This window comes from Battus philenor, unplaced genomic scaffold (genome assembly GCF_028537555.1).
Source record: "Battus philenor isolate CCGP_79_NKW_IND1 unplaced genomic scaffold, ilBatPhil1.0.hap1 SCAF_3, whole genome shotgun sequence".
Classification (NCBI taxonomy): Eukaryota; Metazoa; Arthropoda; class Insecta; order Lepidoptera; family Papilionidae; genus Battus; species Battus philenor.
Genome location: NW_027181693.1, coordinates 9944447 through 9958563, shown reverse-complemented (window position 1 = coordinate 9958563; position 14117 = coordinate 9944447). Strand labels below are relative to the sequence as shown.

The following is a 14117-nucleotide window of genomic DNA, read 5'->3' as shown; positions in this document are numbered from 1 at the left end:
CATCTGATCTGTTAGTTATCAAGATTTTAGTTTAGTAGGATCGCAAAATTAATTAACTAAAACTATTGAAATAAAATTACATGGTTAGCAGTGACTTAAAATGGTGATTTTTTACTAAAGGAAAGGCGAAAACATTTTCTATTTTTAATTTTTTTTTTAAAAGTAAAACTAATCAATGTGAATTCTTTTACGAAAGTTTTTTTTCGTAAGCTTTGTAAGAATTGACATAATTTGTTTAAATTTCGCATTAAGTGGGTATAAATACTAATCACAATGCCGAATCTTTGAGGTGGGTCGAATCGGTGTCTTGAGATTTAAATATCTTCCGCCTGATTTAACGCTAGAAACGCAGCCACGAAGACCCGTATACATCGACGCTGGCAGTCCGAGCGGCAGTGATGGAGAACCTCCTAAAAACAATGTTTGTAAAAACTTGATAATTAAAACCTAACTTTCTTTCCAAAAACATGAGAGAATTTTTTATTCATATAATAGCAAATACTTTGCAATATGTCTTTTTCATAGAATAAATACTCGCAAAATATGGTAAGAAATATGAAATATGTGTTTTAAATAATATAAATAAGTGTTTAAAAAATATATAAATATTGGAATTGCAGCTGTCTATAAATTGCCGAATGTTACCAGATCATCATGTTTTAATCGTTCTATTGATACAAAACCTTTTATAAATGAAAATATTTAAATGTAAGATTTTAAAATAAACATTAAAAAGACGTACCTATCCATAACTTGGGATTCGCTTTCGAGGGTACTAAAAGTGACTGCGAGTACCCTCTAAGAGGTGGAGTGTCATCCACCTGTAACATTGCAAGCCTTTTTCTTCGTCTTATCGTGGCTGTATGCCAAAACCCATCGTCAACTCTCACTTTTGATTCTATAGACTGAAACCAATCCTCATGTGGTGCTAAGTTAATTTCCTTTATATCAGTATCCGTATAAATTAATTGAAGTCGCCCCAGTGTTAATCCGAGACCAATAAAGTCTCGTGGCCGAATTCCAATCTTGCGTCTCCATAGTAAGAGTCCTGAGTCATTGTGAGTCCTAAACTTTATTTCGTAGCGTATACCGCGAATGTCACGGTTCCTGAAATATATTTAATGGTATATTTTTTCATGTTCTGTTTGATTAAGCCGATCACATCAAAGGCTAAATTATTGGGATGATATTTTAAATATGTCCAATAAATTAACCTTTGAAATTTATTTGATAGAATAAAAATGCGACGATTATAAATAATATTTGTGATATTAAAAATTAAAATAGTAATATTTTGTAGTAAATAATGACGTTATTATATAATGATACATCACATAAAGATGATAAGTGTAAAAATGTACACTTTACCTAATCTAATTTACTGCACTGGCGTTGTGTTAATAATTATTATATAAATTATAGCCCGGATCATCCTTTATATGTTATCTTACGTCATAGAGTCCTTCACCGTCATCATTGTTAGTTTGTAAGCTAGAAATATACAGATATTGTTAACCAGAAATGTTAATAAATTATTTGTTTTAATATATATAATATATTTACTATAAATGAGAATTATTAAAATATGATTTAAAACTTCTATGGAGGTACAATTATTCGCTTCTCTCACCTGCGGCTTCCTTTACTTCTGTACGAGTAATAATTATTTCCGTCGAACTTAATGGGCGCTCCGTCATTTAGCATTTCCACTTTTAATTGCACTTCGCAATTTCTTCCTTGGTATCCGTCGCGGCAAATGCACTTATACTCGTTTAATAGAGGTATACAGGATCCGTTATTTTTACATGGAGTAATGCCTATCAAAAAAAAATTGTATCATGAATCTTTTATAAAACAGAATCGGACGGCGGGTCCGTCAGACTTAATACTATTCACAATTCTTTAACACAATATGCTGTTAAACAGCACCACGACTGCCTCTTAGTTAATAGTATATGTAACGGCCATATCATACTTATAAATTCAATTAACAAGTGGCACAGAGAGGTATTTCTCTATTGCAGTCGACTATCTATATAACATTACAGTGGGAAGTATTAGTAAGTTCTGATTTTGATGATCTGATCTGATGGGGGAACTAGCGAATTCTCCGCTTTTAACGCTCCCGGTGGCGGCGCTCATCGACGCTCATTTTTTTTTGGATCTCAACTCGACGCGCTTTCCTAATGTGCCATATTAAATTTATCATATATAAATGAAAATGAAAGACTTATATTCATACATCATTAGAGCTTAAATTGGGAGTGCGAGAAATTTCTTTTCACGAATGCCGCAGTAAACACAAATATGATTCATTAGTCGACAGGGCCCCGATTATGATCCTGCGCAGCATTTCCGTCTAATAGCGCTTATAAACAGAGTCCCTGCGACACACTTTATACAATTGGCGGCACGGTGCCTAATTCCAATAAAAAGAAACCTCAAAAAGGATTTGCACAAAATAATGTAATTCAGGAACTAGAAAAATTAAATACTGTGCATGTCTCGACAGAATACAGGAAAAAGGTCAATAGTTTGATCATAAACAAAACTCACCGTCGCCGCAAGGTGGTCCAGTATACTTAGTGACGCCACTCGTGGCACATGGTAACCGGTACTCGTCTTGTCTTACCGCACATTTAGCTGTATCAGCATTATATAAAGCAAGGGGATTTCCATTGATAAAAACCTGTTGCATAGCACCTATAAAACTGCTGGTCACTCCCGACATTTTATGGGGACGGATATATGCTCTGAAAAAAGGGTCAAAATTTCAAATACCTTCGCGATTCGAGAAATAAGATTGATGACTTCCTAAGTGTAGCTCAACCCCTTCATAACAGAATTTAAATGAAAAAAGGGATTTAATGGAACGTATTTACATAAAAAATGGCCAATGTACCTAAACATAATTTATTAATATTTGTATGTATTTAATATTATTTATATTGGCTTTAATACATTATATTTGTAAATACATATATCTTTTATAAAAAGTTAAGCAGTATGGAGTTTTTTGAAATTTTGAGGATAGCATATTAGACGAATAGAAAGATTATCAGTTCATGATTATTACAATCGTTGTTGCTATTGTTTATACTAGGTCAGTGAAAAATATATCACTTGCATTTAGCAGTTACATTGTGGTAATAGATTTATATATAGAATATGCAGTGTTTCCTCCAACCAGTTCTGCACAGGCATTATTTTGTATACAAGTCTTGAATTATACTAATCGTTATGAATTATCGATATTTTTATTTTGAATTATAAATCGCGGACCATTCTATTCACGCGAACTCATTTCGACGAAGCTGTGATAGCCCGCAAGTCTAACAGCGTCAACTTCAACAGGAAAAAAGAGAGAGAGAGCCCTAAATGCTTTTGTTGAATGCGCATTGCTTGAAACACAGAAAATCAGAAACGTTATTCTCAATTAACCTAACGGTCTTATTAGTATTTACTGATTCCGCAGGATTGAGAAAGCGGAGTGAGAAAGGCATTTAGCCTTAATCTCGTTTACGTAGCTTAGCTCTAGGGCTCCCACAGGAACCTCAGCTCAAACCTTCACATAACGGTGGGTGCTCCATAATCTGACCAGACGCAAAGGCTCTTTAGAGAGAATCTTGATTTTGTCTGTCATTCAATACGCGTTTAGCAATCCGACTTAAGGGCGATTGAGAGTCCCGAACCTCGGTTGGTTGGTTGCTATTACCTAGCTAACATTACTACTAATTTGAAAAGTTCTAGCGCTGGGAGTCGGAAGAAACTCCATCAATGCATGTATTTAGTTTCTCTACGTTCTTAACTGACTTGTTTTTGATTGGCTGCAGATTGCTTTGGAAACTATTGAAACGGATAGTCGAGAGCATGTTTCGACCGCAGAATGGCGCGACGTTTGATTGGCCCAGGAGGTATTATTTTGTAGGTGTCGGCACTCACGATACTTTAATTTGGATGTATATCGGCAAAAAAGGTAAAGAAAAAGCTTCTTTAACCATAAGGTTTATTTAAATTAATTTCTATACACTTTGAAAATACGTAGGAACTCGTAGTGAGGTACTGAGTACTTGGAAACTGGTAGGAGTGATGTAATAGAGTCTACAGTTACATTTTATTTGGATAGAAAAGATTAACAAATGAAAAAGTATAGAACGGTAATAACAGCTTAACTTAACCATCTCGGCGATCATTTCTCCTTATTTAAATTACCTAGGCGTTCTGTGTCAAACCCGTTTTAATGTTCTCGCAGTAAAACTTACTGAAGAGAACATTTCGTTTAATAAAGTGGAGGTGGAGGAAAAACGCTTTATTAGAAGTTTTGAACTTGCTCCGAACATGATCGAGGTATAATTTCAGACAAGAATCGTAACATATTAACATATATTTTCAGTTTGGAATTTGTGAGCATTATGATTAAAAATTTATGAACAATAAATAGTTTTAAAATTAACTAAAAGAACATAATTTACGACACACCCCGTTATTTTGATCCGTGTCCCGCCTTAGATTAAAATTTTGATATATCTATTATGTACGCTAACCATAATTATTATAGTAATGTAAGAATTATTCAATTGATAAATTAAGTTTAAGACTAATTCATATAGTATCCTTATATTTGTCGTGAAATAAGAAATAAACACATTTGTTTTATACAATTTAACAAGAAGTTTTTATTGAAGTAAATATCATACTTACGGCAAAGAACCGATGAAAAGTGGCAGTGTTAGTTCTAGATTAGTAAGAGGTGGTGCAGAATGTCCTCTTTGAGTTGGGTGATGGTCGAGTTGGAGACTGCCGTGTCGGCCCACCCGGGTGACGCGCACTCTGTGCCAGCGGCCTTTTGTAATCGGTACGGGCGAACTATTGAGAAAATAATTTTATTTATTAATATTTTAAACAGCTAAGTGTTTTAAGTAAACTTATTTCTAAATTTATGATATTGAACATCACTGATAAATAACTAAAGCTAATTTGTTTTCAAAATCACAAAAATAAAAAAAACACTCTAATAAATGCTTCGCTTACGTGATGTTTGCGATCCCGCTCCCTAAATTATATCTAAACTGTAGGTAGCCATTAACTAAGTTAATCGCAATAAAATCTCCCTTGGCTTTATTAGACTGGCCCGTATAAAGCAGCATTCCAGAGAATCGGTTCGTTAAAAACCAAATTTCAATACGGAACGCTTTACCCAAGCCTTCGAGTGGCATTAATTCTATGTAGCTTGTGCCATTAAATTGCGGAGACCAAGTTTCTTGTACAACAGTGACATCTGCAATTAATTAAATTCTTATAGAAAAACGTGACAAGAATTATGAATGAATCTATACAGAATAAATAATATTTTTTACCATTATTGCAAGTATTTCCATTAGAGCCAATTTCTCCTCCGAACAAACAGCGACATACGTGTCCGCCTTCGGACCCAATGTCACACAATAGGCCTTCGTCATATCCGCAGGGATTTGATTCACATGGATCTAATCTCTCGTCACAATTGGCTCCTTGAAACCCGATAGCGCAGATACAAGTATATTCAGTAGCCGATCCATCTATAGGCTTACACGTAGCCTCATTCTTACAAGGCATGCTCATACAAGGGTTAGATTGGCACTCTCGAACGTTTTCTATAGACACAACTAATGAGTCCGGCCGGCCCAATTTCTTTGTCACTTGATGACGTATTATTCTCAAGTATTTCACACAGCCGACAAAGCCGGCTCGGGTGCCGATATTGTCGAAGATCCTGAACAAAGGCATTCATTACTTTATGATCGCTGGTTGAAAGAGAAAGTAATTAATTACGCAGAAGCGATAATGTTTCCGAAGAAAACAAAGTGAGAACTACACATGAGAGCTCACCTGGAAAAATTCGTTGGAACACTGCCAATGTACGTATCATCTGCGAGATCAAGAGCTTTTAAATTGCCGGCGGACTGACCCGCTACGTCTTCCATGTCATCAACCGATAAAATACCGTCACGGTGATATCTCTTCGCCGATACTTTGTGATATTCGTTGAGAGTGATTTTTTCGAGAGAAGTTAAGATTATTGCTCCGTTACCAAGGTTATATCTAAAATATATGTATAATAAATTTTACATATACTAATAGTACTTTATTACCAGTTCTGTATACATATTCATTAGTTATTTGTATACGAAATGATGAAAACATAGTGCCTTTAAATATGTAGTATGTGTATATATATATATATATATATATAGTATATATGTGGTGTATATATACTATGTATATATATATACATATATATGTGTAAATATAAACATAAATTAATACAAATTAGCGGCAAATAAAATAATTAGTCCAATTTTAAAATTGTATTTAGTTCTTATTAAACGTTATCATATTACATTGTACTCACCTAAATTCTAAATATCCATTTACTAAGGCCAACGAAACAAAATCACCAGTACCATCGGCTTTTTGTTGATTATATAAAATTACTCCATTTTCTGAGAACGTCTTAAATTCTATATCGATATTTAACTTATGGTACGCTTTCAGCGGTTTCAAGCGTATGTAAGAAGAGCCGTCGAAAGAGGGAGTTTCAATATATGCACTCGTTAAGCCGTCTTTGATAAGCGTTTCACAGTTCAAGCCGGTATAAAGACCAGTACAGACACACGTGTATGTAGAACCGGGTAGATCTATGCACGATCCAAGGTTATGACAAGGTTCAGACAAGCATGCGCTGTACTCTTCTGTTGTTTCTTGTGTTAATTGTTCTGAAAGAAAATAATGTAATAATTTTTGGCGTTATCATAGACAAAGTTACAAACTGCTAATTATATTATTGTTATTGTTAAATTGACACTGAATACTGCGATAATTTAAAAATAAAGGCTTAATAAGGGCGATGTTATAAAGTACTGAAAGAAATTTTCGTACTGGGAAACGAATTTTACAGCATTGAATAAAGAATCGAAACACGTACATGACCGTAATTTACCACGTGCACGCTAAATAACGTAACATTCTACGCGGTACCTCCACCACAGATTACACATGATTACATTTCCATTATCCATCATAGTCATTATACAGTTTTATGTTTCATTTTATGGCAATTAATAATTACATACACACAGTACTATAAAAATGTAGTATATATTTTTAACAAGTCTAAAAAGTATAATTAAGGTACTGTTTTTTTTTATATTTAACACTTTAGAGCAATCAAATTAAATTTAAAATTTTCGTGGGACTTAACACTGTCTGTGCATTATATACGTAAAAAAGATTTCCGCCCATTTACTGACATATCACGGTTTTGGAACCATAAGCCTTAGACACTTGATTTCTGTAAGAATATTCTTTTTACGAAGTAGCGGTCAATCGACAATTTTACGAAATTCTCTCTGCAAATGATTTGAGGGGGAGTTCATTCAATTCATAAAGCAAGCGAGAGACAGCTAGATATAAAAAAGAACTATTATAATTATGATTAATATTATATGAATAATGATAGCCTTGTTGTCTACTATAGTACTACACCGCATATTAGAAATGCACGGCGAGGTAAAACAGAGCCGAGGAAAAAAGAGCATAACCGCCACAGCCGCGAGCGTTGACGGCAGAGTCACTAGAGGAGCGTCCCATACTACCACCGTCCCGTCACGCGCCCATCTAAGGCGCGGTACAGCGGTTTCAATAGCACTATAGACCCCGACACACACAAACAGTGACAGTAAATCTTCTGAGAAAACAAGCGTTTTATATAATAGAAAATTAAAAAAAAGAAACCTGTTATTCTTTCTCTTCTTTTTCGAATCATTATGTTATTAACCTCCTCAAGTTAGTTATAATTGACCTTTACATAAACTTTACGTGTGTTACTTTACCAGTGCAAGCTTTCCTGTGTACAGTGGGAGCATATCCAGGTCGACATACGCAACCGCCTCTAGCACAGTAAGCGCCCGGTAGAGCTGAACAATCGGCATCTTCAGTGCATAAATCTCCCAGCAGCGCACCCACAACTCCAACTGTAGCCGTCGTCGCTGTTTGCGAACCTAATTTCATTACTGTATCTTAGCTAACCATAACTTTTTTGAATATTTTTTAAATATTATCGTTTTGTGAAGGTAAAATTGCAACTTACTATTGTCAGGAAATCTATCCCTTAAAGGTGCAAGTTATTATACGACTTTTCATATTCAAAACGTTCTTTAACGTTCAAAAATAATGACAAACATGTGCTTTCGGTGTGAAAGCAATAATCATACATAAACTTACAAGTATGTAAAACTTTCTTTAAAACTCTCATCACATTTTTCTTATCGTTTTATTTCGCTCACATATTTTATATGTATATCAAAACCTTAGACATTGTAAGGTTTTAGCCAATGGGTAATCAAAATATATAAATATTAATGCAAATACGTATAAATGTTTTCGTTAATAAAAAGCCATTATTAATCAAGTATGGCCTAAGAGTTCCCCGTTGATAATGAAGTATATGATTTAGGCAAAAAAATATCGCTATGGGCTATCAAAGAGCATTATTTTATGTTATTTACATACATTTAAATAGCAACAAAATAAATAATTACTTACATTGCACAATATAATAATTTTTCCTCGATATTATTATAACTTTTGTACTGTTCGAAACGTTTTTGTGTAAAACATTTTACATATCACATACATGTAAATTTTATAGGAATAAATATACTAATATTTGCAATTAAGAAATGTTATACTTTCTAAATTATATGATGTAATTATTAAAACAGCATAACTAACAAGGTATTTGCTTCATATTATGTGATACGCTCTCCTAAAAGGGGCTTGTTCAGTCTAGGATTTTTGCAAAAATTTATAAACTATCGCAGAAACAAACGTGACAATCAAAGACATACTTTTATTGATCCCAGTTATTTGTTATAATAGATGAGCAAAAAGTACGAAAAAATCCTACGAATATTTGTAATGTGCATCTACAGTAAAAGGACCACCATTGTGCAGCGGGCTTTGATATGCGTTCTTGATGTCTTGTCATTACTCAGTAATGTGATTGTTTAAATCAACGTGGGACAGACTATATCACCCACAACTTATCAAGTAATATTTATTAACATGTATTTTAGAAAACTAAGCGTTGCAAGCGATTTTAAATCATTAATGCCGTAAGATAAGAAAATTTATATTTTTATTGTATGTTAAATATACTTGAAAAATATTTATTATGTATGAATTCACCGGAAATAAAGGCAAATAATTACTAACAGGAACAATCAGAACTGTTACAAAGTAATAATGTAATAATTTTGAATTTTGGTTATCGTTTATATTCCGCGATATCCAATAATGTAAATTTGCTTACCTTTGAATTTCTGTCCGGATAGGATACTATCGAAATCACTCGGAGTTTCCTTCCGGTTCCAATCGTATTTGTTGTAGTATTTGTCGGGGTTGAGCAAGTGCCTTGTAGATTTTGAAGCAGCCCCGTCATCCTGTTGAGTGAACTGAATGGGCGAGGAGGGTCGCGGTGGTCCGGCAGTGCCGGGTACTTCGGATAGTTTGCAAGGCCCAAAGGCTTGAACCACAATATCCTCTTGCGTGCGACACGCTTGCAATTTAAGGTGGCACTCCGACTCGTAGGTCTTGCCATCGCTCCCGCATACCTGTTGGTTTTATTGAACGTTGTGACGATTGTGACTCAAGTGCCGACCTGCACGAAATTTTCCGTGAAAGTCAGTAGTAACATTACAGAATACGAGTTTTTATTACGGTTAATGTTATATGTTTTGGGAAAATTAGAGGTTACCTGTTAAATTTATTTTAAAAGTATAACGGCCTGAGGTTGTTTAAATATGCGAAATTTAGTAGCGATTACGCTCGAAAGTATACATTCACATCCTCAACTATTTTTAATTAAAGTTTCCTTAAAAGCTCAACAGTAATTATTATTCTTGTTTGCAATTTTTTTCTATCCGATGGGACCCCGATGTATGTAAGACACCCCGCCCGCAAATTCAGCTGCTGCCCCCCTTCCTCTATAGGTTTCCGAAAAGACCAATTGCGATCAGTCTGCTTCCAGAGTCTTCCACGACCTCAACTAGATCATCTATCCACCTTTTGGGTAGATGTGCTGCGTTGTACTTGGTGGTCCATGATCTCCACTCCAAAAGCTTAAGCTACTCTTGTCGTCACGGTACCGATGCACTGAATAGATCTCACCATCTCCTGTTTTAGTTGTTGTAAGAATTGGCTAATCTCCTGAACACACTTCAAATTAAAAAAAACTGCGCTCAGCACCTCGCGCGCCAAGCGAGGCGATAACTGGCATATACCTTCTTATGAGGACCCAAATTTATTGGTTTGTAATTTAGAGATATATTAGTATTTATAACTCATTCATATCATAACCATTTTTTTCTGCCAATAGATGGCCACTGCAATACTTATGCCTACCTCGAAAGTCGAATTCCCGTGACCTTAACTTCATCATCGGTCCACCTTGTAGGGGGCCAAGCCACATTATAGTTATGATGTAAAATAAATTACTACAAAAGCGTAGATTCATAATTAATAAATAATTAATGTCAAGATATAGTTATGTATACCAGCATGTTTGTGTGGGTGTCTGGACACGGTGCAGCGGCGCATTCGCAGAGAGCGCCGCCCGTGCGTTCCGTACACACAGCGCCGAAGTAGCATGACAGTTCCGCACACGAATCCGCCAGGCCTCCTATTTCAGCTAACAAAATTAACTTTAGAGTCGATGGTTCTATAATGATTTTAAAAAAATAAAAAGGGATATATCGTAATCTTCATTTCAACTGTAGGTCATCAACTAGTACTTATAGACCTCTCCCATAGATTTTGCAGAATGTATCCAACGCTTTCCGACATTAGCAATATCATCAATTAACCTTGTGAGTGGGTGTTTTACACTGCACTTACTGGTCAGTGATCCCCACCCAATAATCTTTGGACCCTAGCAGTCGTTTTACACTATGTGACCTGCACACTGCTTTTTCAACTTGCCAATCTTCTAGATTGTTTTGCCGATTACTTTCGTTGTTCTATGAATTTCTCTATGGCACCGAATCAAATCCGTCATCTTCGGGGTTCGTTAAGCGACACAAAGCTACCCAATGAGAACCGAAGAGATATAGTAAGCAAAAATAAATATTACAGTATAATTTTTATTAATTCATTTTAAAATTTATAACGTAGTTACATTTCATTAAAATATTTTTATGATTAGAACTGTTTGATATTAATTCTCAAGCCAACACAAAGTTTTCTACGGAAGAACAATTCTATCGTTTATATTTCACTTTATAACCTTAACGAATACAACAAACTAGATTATTTCTATATTTATAAATATTTTAACTAGGTGAACCATGTTGTTATCTTATAGATATTATTGACATTTAAATTATTACATGAATGTTTTTTTTAATATTTTTTCTTTGTTTTTAATTGGCATTTGTTTGTTAATTGGTTTTGTAAAACTGAATAAAATAAAGAATCTAAACAAAGATAATTAAATCGATTGTATTTAAACTAAAAATCTATAACGTAATTAACCAAACAGATCTATCATTTTAACAAAAAGTGATGGAAAATCTAGATTAAAAATCGACATTTCTTGGTATGTAATCAATCCGGAAGCAATATTTTTTGTACCTGCGGAACCTCGTCATTTTCAGGCATTAGAAATTGAATAATTATCATATGAATTCTGTGCTATGTTTTCATATGATTAGTGATAACCCAGCGTCAAACGACGAAGATTTTCGATCGTCAATCGCGCGTCCGATTCTTGGGATACAGTCTTAAGTAATTCACACTTTGTGGATTAATTATATGGGAATTCCAATGCTTACAAACAAGTTTCCAGAGAATAGGCTGGGGCTACCTCTGCGTATCGGAATACCATACTGCGATCGCCCACTCACATACCGATCGTGGCGATTATGGTAAATCCCCCGTAAATACCTTTGGGAGATTGATATGCCTTCTAGTGGACGTCTATGGGCGACGTCACGTGAACCGAGTTACTAATGTCTTTAAGTACAGTGGCCTGCGATCGCAGGTTCAAATATGATTAATATTCTTAGGAAACAATTACAAAGGAATACAATATTAATTATTGTTATATTGGTTAATAGTGTATTACTTCAGCAATATGCCGCAGACATTAACGCCCGAAAAATTGATTAAGAAAAGGTTTTATACATATGACACAATTATTTTTAAGTATGTTATAAGACCAAAGTCACAGGATCGTCCTGAACATTCCTCACAAAAAGTTTTTATGTCTTAGCATTGAAGGTAAAAAGTGTACAACGAATTTACGATAAATTATTATTGCATACTTCTCTTTTCTATAATTAATAAGTTCAAACTTTGTCGTTAAAAGTCGTTTAATACGTCAATTATAATAAAGATTTTCCATGAGTTAAATGTCAATATAATTTTAGTTTATATAAATATAATCATTAATAAATATTGTTCAAATAAAATAATATTATACGCGACCGGGCGTAAAAAATAGTAACATTCTACATTTAAACTAATTCTTAGTTTATCTTGCAATAAAAAGAAAGTTACAGGATCAAGTCCTGGCCATACTTTATCAAAAAATTCAGCGCACTGAGTTAAAAAAAATGCGTGTTAATGTAAACATTATAAAGCCCACTGTTACATAATACGTCAATCAAAACACAGGTTTCCTAAAATTAAAGTATCAATACAATTTTGTTTTACGTTAAATGATATAAAAAACTTACGATCAGAGCAACCGTTGGGTCCCAGGCGGCGGCGATGGTCGGCACACACGGTACACTTTTGTCCTTGCACGCCGCTGCGACACACGCAACGTCCCGTCATCTGTTCGCAATCCTCCCTCACCGATCCGAACGCCGAACACCCGCAAGCTAATTGTACATATTTATATATATGAAACACTCACTCACACCTTAGATTAAATTATACGTTTTCATTATATGTTACTCTATACATATTTATAAACGAAATAAATACTAGTTGAGAACCTAGAGCCTCACAAATTTTGCACTGATATTTATAAAATAAAGATTGTTATCAGTATATACTACCTCGTATATATATAAGTTTCCCAACTTTGTCCTAACTCATCACGCATTTCTGCAAACATAAAGTTAAGAATCTTCGCGTTTGGTGGGAATATTTGTTTTGCCGAGTGAAGTTTAGCCAAGAATGAAGCCCGATGAATGGTTGTATAATGGGTGGAGAGTTAATTAAAAAATGAATATTTTCAAACTGTAAGTAACTCTAAACAGTAAAAATTAGCCAAAAATTTTTTTTGGAATGTAAAAATTACCAAGAAGAGCTGTAATGAAAATGAAATTCCACTCACCAAACACAATTTTAGTCACGCAAAGCGGGTGAGGACCGATAGTTTTATAAATTAGTCACGTATAAGCGATTTGAGAAATAACGATTACTGTTAATATTTGTATTGGTAACTGGAAAAATTTCTATTTTATGTTCTATTAACTACAGATTTTTTAATTGCTAAACGCCTATTGAAGCTGATTATAACATAAAAATATGAACACAAATTTTATTTTACGACAATGATTTTTAATCAAAATGTAATTTTAATAAATGAAGTTAATCAAGAGTGTAAATATAAATGTAGGACGTACGAATGCATCCGGTGTGTCCCGAGCCGATACGAGGCAGCCCCCAGTATCCGGGCTCGCATCTGTCACATTTAAGTCCCCCAACTCCGGGACGGCAGACACACTGACCGCTATCATCGCATCGATCCGAAACCGAGCCAAGCCGATTGCAACCGCAAGTCGGGCCCGTGATCGGACATCCCTCCTCATTAGGACCGATCGCCGTAGTTGAGCCATCAGAACAACATCCAAATTCAGTTTCCGAACAGTGCAATACTTTCTTTTCTTCCGAATGTTTCGTGTCATCTAAAAATAAAAACATGTAATATATTATTAACATCGTCTCTGTTTGCTCTTAGTGAACATTTAATCAAATGACTTTTAACCATTTTAGATTAAAGTAAAAAATTTTACGATCAAACAAAAAAAATAATACATAAAAATACGTTCGTACGCTTCAATAAC

At 34.5% G+C, this 14117-nt stretch overlaps 1 protein-coding gene across 1 annotated transcript in view; it reads right to left on the bottom strand.

The window, feature by feature from the left end:
* Positions 1-264: 264 nt before the first annotated feature.
* The window catches only part of LOC137926936 (agrin-like), a 41302-nt gene continuing 27449 nt past the window's right edge, over positions 265-14117 (bottom strand). Inside the window, exons 13-26 of the mRNA XM_068770684.1 lie at positions 13677-13958; positions 12777-12923; positions 10596-10729; positions 9353-9653; positions 7872-8039; positions 6392-6755; positions 5869-6081; positions 5358-5752; positions 5032-5278; positions 4702-4866; positions 2557-2753; positions 1631-1817; positions 743-1107; positions 265-410 (exon numbers count right to left, since the gene is read on the bottom strand). Coding sequence (XP_068626785.1) covers positions 265-410; positions 743-1107; positions 1631-1817; positions 2557-2753; positions 4702-4866; positions 5032-5278; positions 5358-5752; positions 5869-6081; positions 6392-6755; positions 7872-8039; positions 9353-9653; positions 10596-10729; positions 12777-12923; positions 13677-13958 — 3311 coding nt within the window. The remainder of the gene's footprint in view (positions 411-742; positions 1108-1630; positions 1818-2556; positions 2754-4701; positions 4867-5031; positions 5279-5357; positions 5753-5868; positions 6082-6391; positions 6756-7871; positions 8040-9352; positions 9654-10595; positions 10730-12776; positions 12924-13676; positions 13959-14117) is intronic.